Consider the following 14936-nt stretch of genomic DNA (forward strand, 5'->3'; position numbering starts at 1 on the left):
CAGAAGTTGTTGGATCCCTGGAATTACAGCAGTTGGGAACCTTCTCATAGGAGTGCCAAAGACGGAACTCAAGTACTCTGGAAGAGCAGCAAGCATTCTTAACCTCTGAACTAACTCTCTAGGCCTTTTTGTAAGGTAGTGGTTAAGATGGGATCTCATGTAGCCAAGGATAGACCCAAACTCTTCATGTATTGGCTCTTTTTATAAAGTACATTTATAAGAGTATGTTAAGGATGCTAAATAAAGGGGAAACATAAAACTGTTGTTTTCAGTAATCACATCTAAGTGATTTGTATTCATTGTCCCCTTTAATCCTAACTTTCTTCCTGTCCAATAAGAGTAGATTCCAGTTTATCTCTATTTCACAGAAAAACTGAGCTAGTCGAGTTGAGAACTTGACCAAGGTAAACAGATAATGGAAGCTTCAAGATCCAGGATTTGAACTTGATTCTGCCTCCATTCATTTACTCCACTCATTGAGAGCCTGCTTTTTTCTGGGAGTATCATGACCATGGAAGTTAAGCGCTGCTCTGCTGGAGTGCACAGAGCCGGCTCTACCAGTTGCCCTCTGTAACCGTGAACAAATGAGTTCCATTCTTAGGAACTGTCTTGTTTTATTTTACTTTAATTAATGTCTTTTATAAAACAAAATTACTTTTAATTAATTCTAATTAATTTGAACTTCTGAGTTAAAAATGGTGAAGGCATGATAAAGGAATTAAGCTTTTGGCATGGTAACCAACATATAAAACACCCTACAAGTAATTTTCAGAGAGAAAAACAGTCTTGACAAATGAAAAAGCCCTAAAAACCTTGAGTCAAACCACAGCTCAGACCCTGTCTTATGCAGGTTTCCTTTTTACTCTTTCAAATAAAATCTCTCTGTAAACCATCATCACTTTTAACCGTCCCCAACTTTATCTTCTGACCCTTTATCTCCAGATTTCTGTAGTGGAGGCTCACAGATATCTTCTCTCTAGATGACTTTCTGGAGAGCCGACTTTTAGAAGGATCTGTGGGCCAAGGAGATGGCTGTGTTGGTAAAGGTGCTTACTGCCAAGTCTAACAACCAGAGCTCTGTCCGTGGAACCCACGTGGTAGGAAAGAACTGACTTCTGCAAGGCTTTCTAAGCAGTAAACAATCCTAAGGTTAGGGTGGGGACTATGGAGAGCTTAAGGAGATAACTGGAACGTGAGCCTAGAGAATGATAGAGCGTAAGGAAGAGAGAGCCGAGGAGAGTTAGGAATTAATAGGAGTAAGGATTTACACCATCTAGAGAATTTTGAACTTACTGAGAAAAATGAACTTACTTAAAATGTAGAATTTGCCTGGTCTAATCAAGTCTGAGGCCAGTGTATACCAAAATGTTTGTATTCAACTTTACCAATTAATTATCTCTTTTCAAAAGCTATACACAAGCCTGGCGGGTGTATGCTTGTAATATTGGGAAGCTGAGGCAGGAAGGTTCAGAATTTGAGGCCAGCTTGAGCTATATGTAGTGAGACAGTCTCAAAAAACCCTAGGATGGGGATATAGTTCCACCCTGGGTTTGGTCTCTCAATCCAGTAAGCAAAGCTGCACATACACAGAGCAATGTGTTTTTCCCTGAGCAGGTTGCCTGTCGTGCAGGGCTGACCATGGGAGTGCCTTGGTTCTGCCTGCCCTCTGCTGCAGCTTTCTGCCCACTCTCTCATGCCCACCCGCCACCCCCAGTTCTAAGGGTGTGAGTTTCTCCTTGGATTTCTCCCCTGGTGAAGGAAAAAGGAGTGACTGCATGTTCCCAGCCTCCTTTGTTTCTTCCAGAGTTGGTCTTGTGGCCACAGGGATTGAGGGGCCCATCTCAGACTAATGTTCTTTCTTGCTGTTTGTCCTGAGGAAATCTGGGGCTCACTGTGTGGGGAAAGAAGCATTATTGTTTTCTTTTAACCTAAAACCTAGTGAGTTTGAAAGAACAAACAAAGCCATTTCCTTGCTTTTGCCATTGGAAGTTTCACTAGGCTAAAGTGGGCTGGGGATGGGGTCCCACGGTTCTTCCTGAGAAGTCGCCCACCCACAAACCCCCTTATACCTGTTCTGTTACTTTGTTCTTCTCAGCTTAAAAAGAGTCTATTTTAGACCGTGGAAGACTGCTTTGTAAAACAGTGAGTTTATTGAACCTCTTGATAAACATCCCTGGTTGGTAATAGGTGCAGAACAGACCACTGGCCTTGCCTGCTCTTCCGAAGTGCCTATTATGCTTGTAAATAAATAAAAATAGCATCTCACTGGCTTAGAAAAGTGTGAAAAGGTGGCTTGTTCATTTGCTGTATCCTGAAAGGTTCATGTTTGAGCTTGTACAGCACACATTTTGTGGTTAAGTGTACCCTAGTTTTGCAATGAGAATACTTAACTTGCAATTCAGACTAACATTTTACTGTTACTGTTTGCTTAAATGACACTAAACTCTAAATAATGATGTCTCTCTATTTCTCTCTCCTCCCTCCCTCCCTCCCCTCCCCCTCTGCTGTCTTCAGTAGAGCATGCACCACTTTGAACGTGAGTTTTCGGTAAAGTAAGCTCTGCTGATTCTCCAGCTTTAGAGATGCTGTGTTTCTTTGTGTTTGTGTCACTGGTGGACACGGGAAGCCGAACAGAGAGCACTTCCTTTTTGGACTATCTCAGTGAAAACGCAGCATCTTTAAAAGCCACCCCACCCCAGTCACTTCATCTGTATCCATTTCATTTCCATCGTGACCTTCTAAAATCTTCGTTTTCATTCCAATTTTAGTTTGGAAATGTGAGCTCTTAATTGCATCTCAGTGGCATCTGAGTCCATTTTAATGTTGTAAACTGTTACTCTGAATATTGTGCTGCAGAATGTTGGTTCCTAGTTACTGAGGAAAACGTGGTATTAGGCAGTTGAGTTGTCACAACCTCCTGGTTTTTATGATTGATGACAGAAAAAAAAAAAGTTCTGACATACACTTAGGAATTCTTGAGATATGAGTCTCCTCATCTGCCTAAGGCCAAGGCAAAGATGGCCCAAGAAGCTGAGAACTACTGTGTCCCTGTGTCACTGCTGTCTTCTGGGTCTGGTATGGTCTAGTGGCCAGTTGGCTGACCCATCCAGATCTACAGAAACCTAGAGAGACTACTGGATTTGACCTAAAAATAGGTAACTCCAAATGTCCTTCCCAAAAGAGTGTTACAAATGTTCCTGGCACAGCAACCTTCCCAGGATCTAAAATATGTAATTTTTCTTTGTGTACCAGAATGGCACTCAGCTGATTGCCACATTCCTACTGGGCCAGGTGGAGAGGCTTCTGGGAAAGTTAGATCAGCTAATTGAGATTTTTGTCTAAGAGAGGGTAAGATAGGAGAACTCAGGACTGTCCTGGTTGTCATTGTAGATGCACTTTTAGGAGCATGTCCCATCCGTGGAGTTTGCTCTTTCCTCTTGTCCGCTTATGTTTGTTCTCTGTCCCATCTTTCCTTTCTTTTTTTTTTTTTTAATTTATTTATTTATTTATTTTTTATATATACAATACTCTGCCTGTGTGTATGCCTACAGGCCAGAAGAGGGCACCAGACCCCATTACAGATGGTTGTGAGCCACCATGTGGTTGCTGGGAATTGAACTCAGGACCTTTGGAAGAGTAGGCAATGCTCTTAACCACTGAGCCATCTCTCCAGCCCTCATCTTTCCTTTCTTGACATTGTTTCTAATGGTCCTATCTTATACTCACTGACCTTTAAAAGAAGCTAACAGACTCACCAGGAGGTGGCGCTACATGCCTTTTAATCCCAACACTCAGAAGCAGGCAGATCTCTGTGAGTTTTGAGGCCACCCTGGTCTACAAGAGGTAGTTCCAGGACAGGCTCCAAAGCCACAGAAAAACCCTGTCTCGAAAAAACAAAAACAAAAAAAAGGAAGGAAGGAAGGAAGGAAGGAAGGAAGGAAGGAAGGAAGGAAGGAAGGAAGGAAGGAAGGAAGGAAGGAAGGAAGACAGACAGACAGACAGACAGACAGACTCCGAAACTCTGGTAGTACATGTGAGGTTCTGGTGCCAGCATCAAGGACTGGTTCTCTGAAGCCAAGCTGTTGTATGCCAAGGCCACTACCCATACTCGTGAATTCAAGCCTTCCTAAACCCTAGACTGGAGGGCAGCCAGTCTTAGGCAAGCGGTGGGGTCCCCAGTGCTGCTGCAGTCCAAGCCTGTCTTCTGAGTCTTAACCCTGTTGTGATTCTTCAACCAGGGACCTGGACACAAAGCTCGGCGGGGGAAACCTACAGCTCCTGGTCTGGTCTAATACTTCTACTGCCCTTCTCTGGCCATTAGGATAGTGCCTAGTGCATGGGTTTTGATAGCCATTCACCCCCACATGGGCAGAGCTTCTTCCTCTGGCAGCCTTGGTACTGCATGCTGTCAAGAGAGTCCTCCCTCACTCCAACATTTCATTGGCATATACTCAGATGCCCTAAGTGGATGCTTCTACGCTCATTCCACCTGGGCTTCTTACCTCAGTCGTCACTTCAAGGTTACTATTCATTATAGTCCTATGAGGTAAAGCCAGGAATGTCTTCCATAATCCATCCTACATAAAACCTAGTTGAATTTCAATCATTGTTGAGCAAAACCAATGTAAATTACATTTTATTCATTTGTCTGTATTTAATCTTTATTTGTATTGCTATGGGATCCTTGTTTGAGAATTCCATGATTGCAGAACGAGACTGTGCATTTGTGTGAGCCTTTCATTTTGGTTGCCTTAGGTTGGGCTAAAGGTATAAAGGAGGTAAGTGGGTTTGTGAACTGCAAGACTTTGGCCATTGCTTGCCACACTTAGTACTTTCTTGAGTATTTTATTGGTGACCTTGAGCCATTCATTCCTGATCCATATTTAGTGCACAATGTACCTTGTCTATTCCTCCTGCCCACAGCAGTGTGGTAACAACAGATAAGTAGGGTCTTAGAGAACCACAGTGTTCATAACTGCCATCCATTAAAGTCACCTGCAGCAGTAATATCTCACTACTTTGGAAAGAACAGTTTACCTAGTGACTTAAAAAAGAACAAGAAAATGAAATCTAGTGACTGACTGGATGGCTCGTGGGCCCTAAGCCTCACCGACCTGAATTACAATCTCTAGACTCACATGCTGCAGAGAGCACTGGCTGTGCCACCACCTGTCTCTGAGCTCCACGCGTGCACTGTGGCCTGCTCGTGTGGTACACATACACAGGAAATGAACGTTTAAAAAGTTCACCTGAAGGATGTGTTAGATACCCAGGTTCCCTTTCTTTGTCCAGAATCCATGACATGCATGGCCACGAGGACTCATTCTGTTCTGGGGTTGGGCTTCCCTCTGAGAATGCCATTGCCAGGGAGAGACCCCTTTCTCAAGTTCCTGTTGACAAGTATCTTACGTTTAATTCAGCCCAACAGGAAATCGTTCAAAACAGATTCAACAGCTGGCATTGGCTCCTTGAGTCCTGAGTGGCTTGCTCTTTAACAGGCCAACAGATGTCACTCCCACTTTTGTCATCAAGTCCTCTTTCTACCTGGAGCCAAATAATGGCACGTAACCGTAGGGCTTCTTCCCACTTCGGCTCTGGTCTTTACAACAGTACACACTTCTCAAGTGAAGCTGCAGCTGTGTGCTGCTGCCAGATCGCCATGATTCTTGGAGGCCCTGAGAAATAGCAAGAAGCAGCAACACACACTTATAAAACTGCAAGCCTGGGGAGGCTGTGACAGGAGGATCCCTGGGGCTTGCTGGCCTAGTCTAGCCAATCACAGCCTTCGAATACTGTGTGCAGAAGCAGCTAGGGATTGTTCATCCCTTTGGCCCAACTCTGCATGCAGCTATGTCTCACCCTGTGTACTCAGTAGGTATAGCTGACCTGCTGGGAACAGAGTCTGAGCCGCTCTAGGGATTGGTGTCACTGTGTGGTTTCACAAAATCCCTGATACTCAATTCAGTTCTCTTCTCACATTTGAAAGAAATAACCTTTAAATACCCCCCCTTTTTTTTGTGTTCTTTCCTTTTTTTAGTGTTTGAAAATACCCCGAATACTGGGTTCTTGGCCCCTCTGAGAATATTTAGTCTCCCCAGATTCTACTTTGCCCTAGCCCAAGTAGAAGCAGCATCAGGGCAGGTGGAAAGGTGGAACACTGACCTTCTTTTTCCTCTGCAGGGCTGTCTTCTGCATTACCTCCACCTCCTCCGCCTCCTCCGCCTCCACCAGCAGCTCCCTCAACAACCTCAGGCACAGAGATGCCTGTCCCGCTCCTGCCCCAGGATGTGGATGGTGTGAATCGTGGAGCCTTGCTCAGCTCTATCCAGAATTTCCAAAAGGGAACTTTGAGGAAAGCCAAAACCTGTGATCACAGTGCTCCTAAAATTGGCTGATGTTTCCTGTTTACACTGGGAGGCCAAGCTCTTCTGTCCCACTCCCACCCAAGTCCCTCTTCCTAGTTGAGTCCTTGCACAGCCTCCCTCAAGTCCCTTTCTGGGGCGAGTCCGGCAGAGCCAGTACAGCCAGTCTTGCCGACATACTCCAAGAGGAAAACACTCTCCAAGTAGAACAAAGTGGGGCTAGCATTGCTGCCTTAACATTCTGCTCCTGTGACTCCAATGGGCTTCCTTTAGGGGCAGCAGCATATGGGAATTATTTTCACCAGCTAAAGGAAAATGACAGAAAACAAAAGCAATGATGATACTCTGTCACAGCAGTGACTGGCCTGTTACTATCTCTGCCACTCTATCGAAAGTGTTCTCACAGTTCAGTCTTCTCAAACATTTTCTGGTCATTTCTTACGTAGTTCACCTCAGACGCTAACACTGTAACCAAGGCAGTTAGTTATACTGCTGAGGCAGAGAAGCAAGAGCTCTCTCTTGATTCTCCCTTCTACAGGAGGGGGCGTCTCTCTGTGGCTGACAGCAGCCACTCTGGATTCACACTTCTTTTCAGTTAGAATGTACCCAGACAGACGGGAAAACGTTAACCACAGAAAAAGCTCTTGCCAGTTAAAGGATTGTCTTAATTCTCAGCATTTAAGTCAGGTTGGAGTAGAGGGAGAGTCATTACAAGTGAATCTGGCATCAATGGCAATCACTTCTTATTCGATGTATCCAATTTCAGCATCTTTTTTGATGTTACTCAGTTATTAAAAATCTTTCGTTCTGTGATTTGCTTAAACCTTTAAATAAATTGCACTTTAAAGGATTATTAAAAATCCACGTTAAAATTCAAATACACACATCAGTGTTGGTTACTATGCAGAAAGAATGTCATTGTGTATAGTTTCATGTAATCTGTGATACATACTCAGCTGTATTTTTTATTAAAATAAATCATGTTAAGAAAATACGTTGTGGCTTTGCTAGGTATTTCAGATGAGAACTTCATACAGCACATTTTGTGAAGTGTGGTGTGACTCCTCCTCCTGTCCTGTCTCCGTGTCTCCTTCATACCTGCTGATAACCCTTACTATTAGAGACTATCTATACACTTCCATAACTTGTTTAAATCCTTCCATCAAGTTTTAATGAGGCTCATATATGACAGTATCTAGTTTGGATACTGTGGAGGAGCACCTCACACGAATCTTTCATTTTAAAAGAAATCCTGTTAGGTCTGAAGAGTCGAGACACTGCACTGGGGATATAACTCAGTTGACAAAGCGCTTGTACAGCACTGAGGAAGCCCTGGATCATTACCAGCACTGTATCAACTAAGTATGGTGGTGTGTGTCTGTGGCACTTAGGAGGTGAGGTAGATGGGTCAGAATCTCAAGGTCATCATCATCTACTAAAGGAACCTGAGCCAATGAGACCCTGCCTCAAAAGAAAAAGGTTATGAGGCAGTAGACTATTTTGATGATGGAAACCTGGATTGAGTGCTTCTGCTTTCAGTTTCTGCAATTTTGGATGAAGTTTTAGATACATGAATAAAAGCAAATAGCATCTGGGGCTGTAGTAGAGCACTTGGCTAACATGCATATGGCCCTGGGGCAGTAGAGGAATGACAAATTAGGGTCAGGTACATGGAATATACCTTTAGTGCCAGCTCTTGGGAGGCAGAGGCTGGTGGATGTCTATAAGATCCTGGTCTACAGATAGTTCTGGACCAGCCAGGGATACAGTGAAATCTTAAAAACTAAGGAAGCTGCATTTATACAGCATATCAGGTTGTTTTTCATCTGACACTAATTTCTTAATAGTACTCCAAGACTTGCACATACATTATTTCACTAATATACAATTACTTGCCACACCTTTAATCCCAGAACTTGGGAGGCAGAGGCAGGCAGATCTCTGTAAGTTCGAGGCCAGCCTGGGCTACAAAGCGTGTACCTAGACATCCCGAACTGTTAAACAGAGAAACATGTCTTGGAGAAAAATAAATACAACTACTCATAGGTAGGAATCCCCTTTATTCCTTATCAAAACAATTTAACAGCAAATGTAGATAATATACTTTTAAAACATATAAGTTATCTTCTGGGGGTGTATCTTTCATCAGGACTCTGCAACATTCTTGCCCCTTGTAGTGAAAGAGGGTAAATATTTATATTAATCTTATTCAAAGACTAGACTAACAGTAACAGACAAAGAAAGTATAGCATCTAGGGCAGGGAGTGTTTTCCACCCATAAGCACATTTACACTTCTTACCAGTACAGAGACACCCGCTGCTGCTTTAGCATTAACTTTATGATAGTAAAGTTTCTCAGTACACATCAGATGAAATCCCAACAAGTATTTTAAATAAATGTCAATGACTTGATGTCAAAGTCCAAATTAGACATTCAGTGTCTTCTTTACTGCAAATATGATGTCTTTGACCTGAGGTATGGAGTTGTCTTCTAGGATCTTCGCATAAGGCATAGGGACATCAGCACCAGTGACACGAACAGCAGGAGCATCGAGGAAATTGAATGCAGGGCCTGGAGAAAAGAAGGCTCATCTGAGAGGCTGGTTTGGGACTCAGAAAAAAACAAGGTAACGAACCCTAGTTACGGGGCACTGATTCTGACTGGACCTTTTAAAACATTTTCCTGATAGACAAAAACCCTAGACTGACAAGCAGAAAAGTCATTCGGTCACACCTAGCTTGATCTATGTATACTGTTCACTACAGCTTGATTGTATCCTAGAACCAGTTTTTTTGAAATACCTTCCATGATTCTGGCACAAATCTCAGCTCCCACTCCAAATTGTGGCCAGCCTCCTTCCACAGTTACGAGGTGATTTGTCTTCATGACACTGGCTTCTATGGCTTCAATGTCCATTGGTCTGATAGTACGCAAATTTATCACCTACAAACAGTGCAGTAAATAGGCTTTATAGACTTCAAGAGATAAATACAGCCTTCACTCCAAAACAACACTTTTTGTTTTTGTTAATCTCTGGGTTAAGGAAAACTGAATACACCTATTAATAGGTACACAAACGTAGAGACTAAAAGGAAAACCAGTATGTTGGTGTAAACCTGTAATCCCAACACTTAGGAGGCTGAGGCAGGATGACCACATGTTTGAGGATAGTGTGGACTACACAGCAAGACCTTGTCTTAAACAAAAAGTCAAAGAACTTATAATTAAAGCGGAAACCTGTATTCCCATTACAGGAAACTTTGGCTCACCTATAGGGTTCACTCACCCTCCCTGGTTTCATCATCCCTCTTACAAAAGAAATAGTTGAGTGTTTAATGTGCAGCAGGCCCTACATCATGACACCCAATGGAGAATTTCTATCATCCCCATTTCACAGCTTATAAAACACAGCAAGTAATACTTTCCAAGAAGAACTACACAGGAGATTAGGTTCCATTACTTCTGAAGTCCAGCTCCAAGGCTGGATCTTGTGCGTGCGTGCGTGTGTGTGCGCGTGTGTTATATGCACTGTGAGGAGTCAGCGGATGACGTCAGGTTCCTTGCTCAATTGCTCTCCACCTCATCTTTTTTTTTTTTTTTAAGAAATGTCCTTTCACTGAATCTGGAGCTAACTGATTGGTTAGGCTGGCTGGCCAGGCTAGCAAGCACTGTCTCCCGAGGGCTGGGATAACAAACTCATGCTGCCGCACCCGGCTTTTTTGTTTCTACATGGTGCTGGGGATCCAAACTCAGGTCCTCATGCTAGCACAGAAAGCCCTTTACTGAATGAGCTGTCACCCCAGGCCAGCACGACTGGATTGTAACCTGAGAAAGGGACTTAAAAGATCCAGAATCTCGTGTGTGCGTCCAGCTCAACAGCCTTGAGTCCTAAAGGGAGTTTCTGATTTAAAGAAGGAGGGGAGCGAATGTCCACTTACCTCACATTCAATTCCCTCCTTAGACAATACAGCTGCAGCTTCTAAGCAGTGCCCCACTGGTCTTGAATGGGCAACTACAGTGATGTTGGTCCCTGAAATAAAGTGGTCACAGATTAGAGGTCAATGGAAGCAATGTAGCACCGGTGATTCTGCTGCCGGCTATGGCTCTTGTCTTATCAAGCCTTCACCTTATTTCAGTGACCTGAGCAATGAGATCGTATTTCTGGACATGAAATACAAACGTACCAGACAGAGATTCAGAAAAGCCTAACCTGAGCTCATTCAACCTTTACTTTTTAAGTCAAACTACTTGGCAGTAACTTCTGGCCTATGCAAACACAAGGGCTACAGTGAAAATAGTCATTAATGTATACTAAGGTGTTCTTACCTTGCCTTTCGATTTTGGCTTTTCCAATAGGAATCAGAAAATCTTTTGACTGAGCTTCTGCAGGAAGTTCAAATGCAACTCCATACATCAGTTCATTCTCTAGCATCACCACTGCAAGGCATTAAAGTTTTCAAACAACAACTACAGACAAAATGACTAAGAATGTATAGACAGCAAAATCATTCATCTGAATACTCAGAAGCCTTGTCTCCATCCGTCTAGAAGCTTCAGGATGGGTTCCGTGCAGGCACCTAAGTTCGGTCAATATAAATCTTTTTTGTTTGTTTTAGTAAACAGCCCTAGCTATCCTAGAACTAGCCCAGTGGACCAGGCTGGCCTTGAACTCACATCCACACCCCTCACCCCACCCCACACCCTGGGATTAAAGGCGAGTGCTGTCCCCACCCAGCTTTGGTCAATATAATTCTACTTGCTGAGTTAAGCCAATGGTGCAGATATGCAGTAAGTAACCAGCACTTTACAGCAGAGAAAAAAAGCACAATTTTTACTACCTTTACTCTCTACAAACCATTAGCACTCTACATATGCTGTGTCTACATCTCACTAGGTGCCCTTGATAGTTCCTCACATGCAAGAGTTCATGTCAGTTTCTAATGTTACCATGCTGACCTGGATTATCATCACGAATGGCCGATTTAATAAGTCCTTTTGCATCCTCGGAATTCCAGGGGCTGACCACTTTTAAACCTGGGCAGTGCCCATACCATGCAGCAAAGCACTGTGAATGCTGGGCAGCTACACCTGCTGAGGCACCATTGGGCCCCCTGAATACTATGGGCACAGGCTGAAGGCCAGCAGACATATAGTAAGTCTTAGCGGCTGAGTTTATAACCTGGTCAATGGCTTGCATTGAGAAGTTGAAGGTCATAAATTCACAGATGGGCCGCAACCCAGCCTGTCAAGTAGGAAAAAACACCAACGTTAATTAGATTAAATACAACAAGGAAGAATACTAAATAACCACGCCACTCTTCCAACATTGCAAACAATATTTTTCTTTCTTCTTCCTTTTTTTTTTTTTTTTTTTTTGTTGTTGTTGTTGGTTTTTCCAAACGATTTCTGTGTTTAGCGTGGCTTTCCTGGAACTCACCCGGTAGACCAGGCTGGCCTTGAACTCAGAAATCTGCTTTCCAAAGTGCTGGGTTAGATTAAAGGTGAGTGCCACCGTGCCCAGCTCAATTATTTCAGAAGATAATATTAAAGGATATCTCTTAGATTTCATAACTAATAGCACATACCATAGCTGCGCCAACAGCGATTCCAGCAAAGCCCATCTGTAAAGAAACAGCAGCCTAAGAAAACGTCCACAGAAATAAAACTGAGTCCTCAACTCTAAGCTGGTCTGGAAGGCTCACCTCTGATATGGGGGTGTCTATGATCCTCTTGTCACCGTATTTCTTCCACAGGCCTCTGCTAACCTACAATTAAGATTTAGCCCCATGACCTTCAAGGTTCTGTCAGGGCAAATGCATATTTTTAAATTTTATATCAAGTTTACTTATTTCAGTTACCTTGTATGCACCATCATACTGGGCAACTTCTTCCCCAAGCAGAAATACCTTTTCATCTCTTTCCAGTTCTTCATCCATACCTTGATTAATAGCTTCACGAACTGTCAACTGTCACAGGAGTATATAAAGAGGAAATACGGTAAAGGATTTAGATACTACGGAGAGTCCCTTCCTTATACTTACCTAGGCTGCCTACAACACAGAACATAAACTTAATACTCAAGCAGTTCTCTTTTAAAGTTCCGATGGCCAAGTCTGATGAGTTTGGTCGCCAGGTCCCACATAGTGGAAGGGGGAAACTGATCCTCTTTAAGCGCACACATGCACACCCACACACATACACAAAGCAGATAAATACATAGCATGCACATTAAAGTTCAATAAGTAACACTGTCACTAATCCTTCACTAGATCTTAATGACGGGCTTACAGAACGCTTCTGTTGTGCTGCTTGATGTATACGCCCAGGTGAGAAAATTGATGGACCCCTAAACTAGCTGGCAGGCAGTTTCCTAAGTAGAAAACATGCTAGGCTGTTTTATCACTATTCTTGGAGGTAGAGAACTAGCAAGGAAGTCTAACTAAGGCTAAGTATTAAGCACTCACTAGTGCCCAACACTTGACATCCACAACCTAGGAACTGTTACTTTAATAAGGAGAATGGTAAAAATCTTCCACTTCTAGATATACAGATGCCAGAGAATCAGGGACTCAAGCCAAATATCTATCCTTGAATAAATGTACAAAGTGTACAAAGGATACGATTCAACCTTTCAAAGGAAGAAAGTCTGATGTATGTATGCTACAACATGAACCTTGAAGCTCCTGTGAGAAGTTAAATAAGCCAGACACAGAAGGACAAATGATTCAACTTATGTGACATTCTAGACCAAGCACACTGAACAAGAACCAGAAAAACACAATATGGTCTGTAACAGCGGTTGGAGAAAGTGTGAGTTATAATAGTGTAATGGATAGCGCTCTTGTTTCGGAGGACCAAAAAAAGCTCTAGAAATAAATAGCGTATATGGTGAATGCATCCGATGCCACGGAACTTTACATTTTAACAAAAGGTTTGAAACTAATATTTTACCATAATTTCGGGGGTGGGGGGAGGTTACTGATCGTTTATTATCCTGCCGCCGGCCTCGCGGGGAGGGTTGTCGGTGTGAGTGGCGCCGGGCGGGGACAGAGGCAGCGAGAATCATCCCCGAGACTCGGCCGCCGCCAGGGTCCGCGATGCCCCCCAGCCCACTCAGGCCTGCCGGGGAACTGGGGACCCCCTCCCAGCCTCGCCCAGCGGCGTCGGCGCCCGTTACCTGCAGTGCCGCGGGCGCCGAGCGGTGAAAACGCCTCTTCAGCAGCCCGGAAACCTGGCAGGGAGAGAGAAGGAGGTTCAGGGAGGGCACGGGGCCGGCCGCGGGGGTGCCGGGAGCTGCGACCTACCTGCCGCAAGGGCCCCCGCACCAAGCCAACCACCACCGCCATCTTGCCCGTGTCCTCTACTGGCGGCCTAATGACAACACAGAAGCGCCGCAAACCAGGCCTGGCGCAACCAATGGTGGGGCGGGACGACCTTCGGGCCCGCCTCCGTCCGGAGAAGCCTATAGAGAGCGACGGCGAAGGGACCCGCCTTCCTCAGAGAGCGAATAGCAAGGCGCAATGCAAGAGGGTCCCGCCCCTCAGGCTAAAGGCACTGCCCTATAGGCCTCTGCGGCTGTAGCCAATGCCAGGGAGTGACGCCTGCGAGCCCCGCCGACCTTGCCCGTCAGCGGCCCGCCGGGGTGGCGGCGGCGGCAGCGTTAGCAGCTGATCCTTCCTGGCCAGGCCCACTAGAGAGGGCTTTGCCGGCGGCTTGCGGCCGCTCTCCTGCAACTGGCACGCCGTGCACACACCCCTGACTGCTGCCTGCCACGTGCTGAGACACAGTGCGGCCTGGCTGACCGAGGATGGAGGGACCTTAAAGCCACCCCTTTGCAGGCACTGCAGGCCTCGAGTACCACGTGACTTTTGCACAGAGTCCAGTGGAGGAGGACGAAATCAACGAAACGGAAAGGAAAGGAAAGGACTGCTTCTCCGAATGGTGGAGGAGGAAGTTTATTATAGATGTATGGGAGAGCATGGCCAGAGGCAGAGACACCTGAGAGAGCCCGCACCATTTATGAATGGGCGCTGTCCACTGACTATAAGCAATAGCTTTCAAGCATGCATTGTGTCCACTTTCAGTAAAGTATTTGTGATGTGTGCTACATAAGTGATTGTAGGTGGTTTCTGTTAGTTTTGTCTTCTGAAGAGGTGAGGAAGTTGTTCTGATCATGCTGAATTTAGGTGGTATATCTTCTAAGTTTCAAACCTGGGACATATGGCTGAGGTGCCTGTTTAATACATCAAAGCGGACATGGCCACCAGGTTCTCCCAGTATCCTTCAACCCTTACTGTTACTTGGTTTGTCAGACATACCCCACCCCTCTGCCCTGAAGTCTCCAGCCAAGGGTTGAGTTGTCCTTCCCCCCAGAAGCTCTTCCCTGTATAACCAGACCTTTTGGTTACCAGCCCTTTTGCCGTTTTGGCTGTTGTACCTGGTTTCCTGTTTCCCCCACTCTCCCCTAGTGGCCCAGCTCAGTCTGGTCACGTCCACTCTGGACTCTCCCAGATGCCCCTGCTTCTGACGACGCGCTCCCATTTTTCTATAATAAACTTTCGCCTCCGCCATAC

The 14936-nt window shown here is 44.8% G+C and overlaps 2 protein-coding genes across 6 annotated transcripts in view; one reads left to right on the top strand and one right to left on the bottom strand.

Moving 5' to 3' along the window:
• Pxk (PX domain containing serine/threonine kinase like) overlaps positions 1-7356 on the top strand; it is a 72323-nt gene extending 64967 nt beyond the window's left edge. For 3 of the 5 annotated variants that reach the window (XM_050161132.1, XM_050161130.1, XM_050161131.1), the window contains exon 18: positions 6181-7356. In XM_050161132.1, coding sequence (XP_050017089.1) covers positions 6181-6395 — 215 coding nt within the window. In that variant the 3' untranslated portion in view covers positions 6396-7356. Of the gene's footprint in view, positions 1-5907; positions 5925-6136 lie in introns of all 5 variants that reach the window. The other 2 variants (XM_050161133.1, XM_050161134.1) reach the window with 1 other exon arrangement.
• Positions 7357-8405: 1049 nt separating this feature from the next.
• On the bottom strand, positions 8406-13781 carry Pdhb (pyruvate dehydrogenase E1 subunit beta). The gene is made up of 10 exons (XM_050161135.1): positions 13668-13781; positions 13541-13594; positions 12222-12329; positions 12066-12128; positions 11949-11984; positions 11320-11605; positions 10690-10800; positions 10302-10393; positions 9165-9306; positions 8406-8934 (listed from the first exon to the last, which is right to left on the bottom strand). Exons 1-10 carry the CDS (start codon positions 13707-13709, stop codon positions 8789-8791), a joined length of 1080 nt encoding a protein of 359 aa, XP_050017092.1. The 5' UTR covers positions 13710-13781; the 3' UTR covers positions 8406-8788.
• Positions 13782-14936: the final 1155 nt, after the last annotated feature.

The sequence above is a fragment of the Alexandromys fortis genome, unplaced genomic scaffold, assembly GCF_014885135.2.
Source record: "Alexandromys fortis isolate MF-2015 unplaced genomic scaffold, M_Fortis_MF-2015_v1.1 scaffold_123, whole genome shotgun sequence".
Lineage (NCBI taxonomy): Eukaryota > Metazoa > Chordata > Mammalia > Rodentia > Cricetidae > Alexandromys > Alexandromys fortis.

What these genes read in the sequence shown, in the direction of transcription:
- Pdhb (XM_050161135.1), bottom strand. Translation starts at nt 13,709, where the DNA reads ATGGCGGTGGTGGTTGGCTTGGTGCGGGGGCCCTTGCGGCAG. An exon ending in AGCCAAAATCGAAAGGCAAG is followed by an intron (nt 10,394 to 10,689) that starts GTAAGAACACCT and finishes ACTTTATTTCAG; the next exon opens with GGACCAACATCACTGTAGTT. An exon ending in AGGAGGGAATTGAATGTGAG is followed by an intron (nt 9,307 to 10,301) that starts GTAAGTGGACAT and finishes CACTGTTTGTAG; the next exon opens with GTGATAAATTTGCGTACTAT.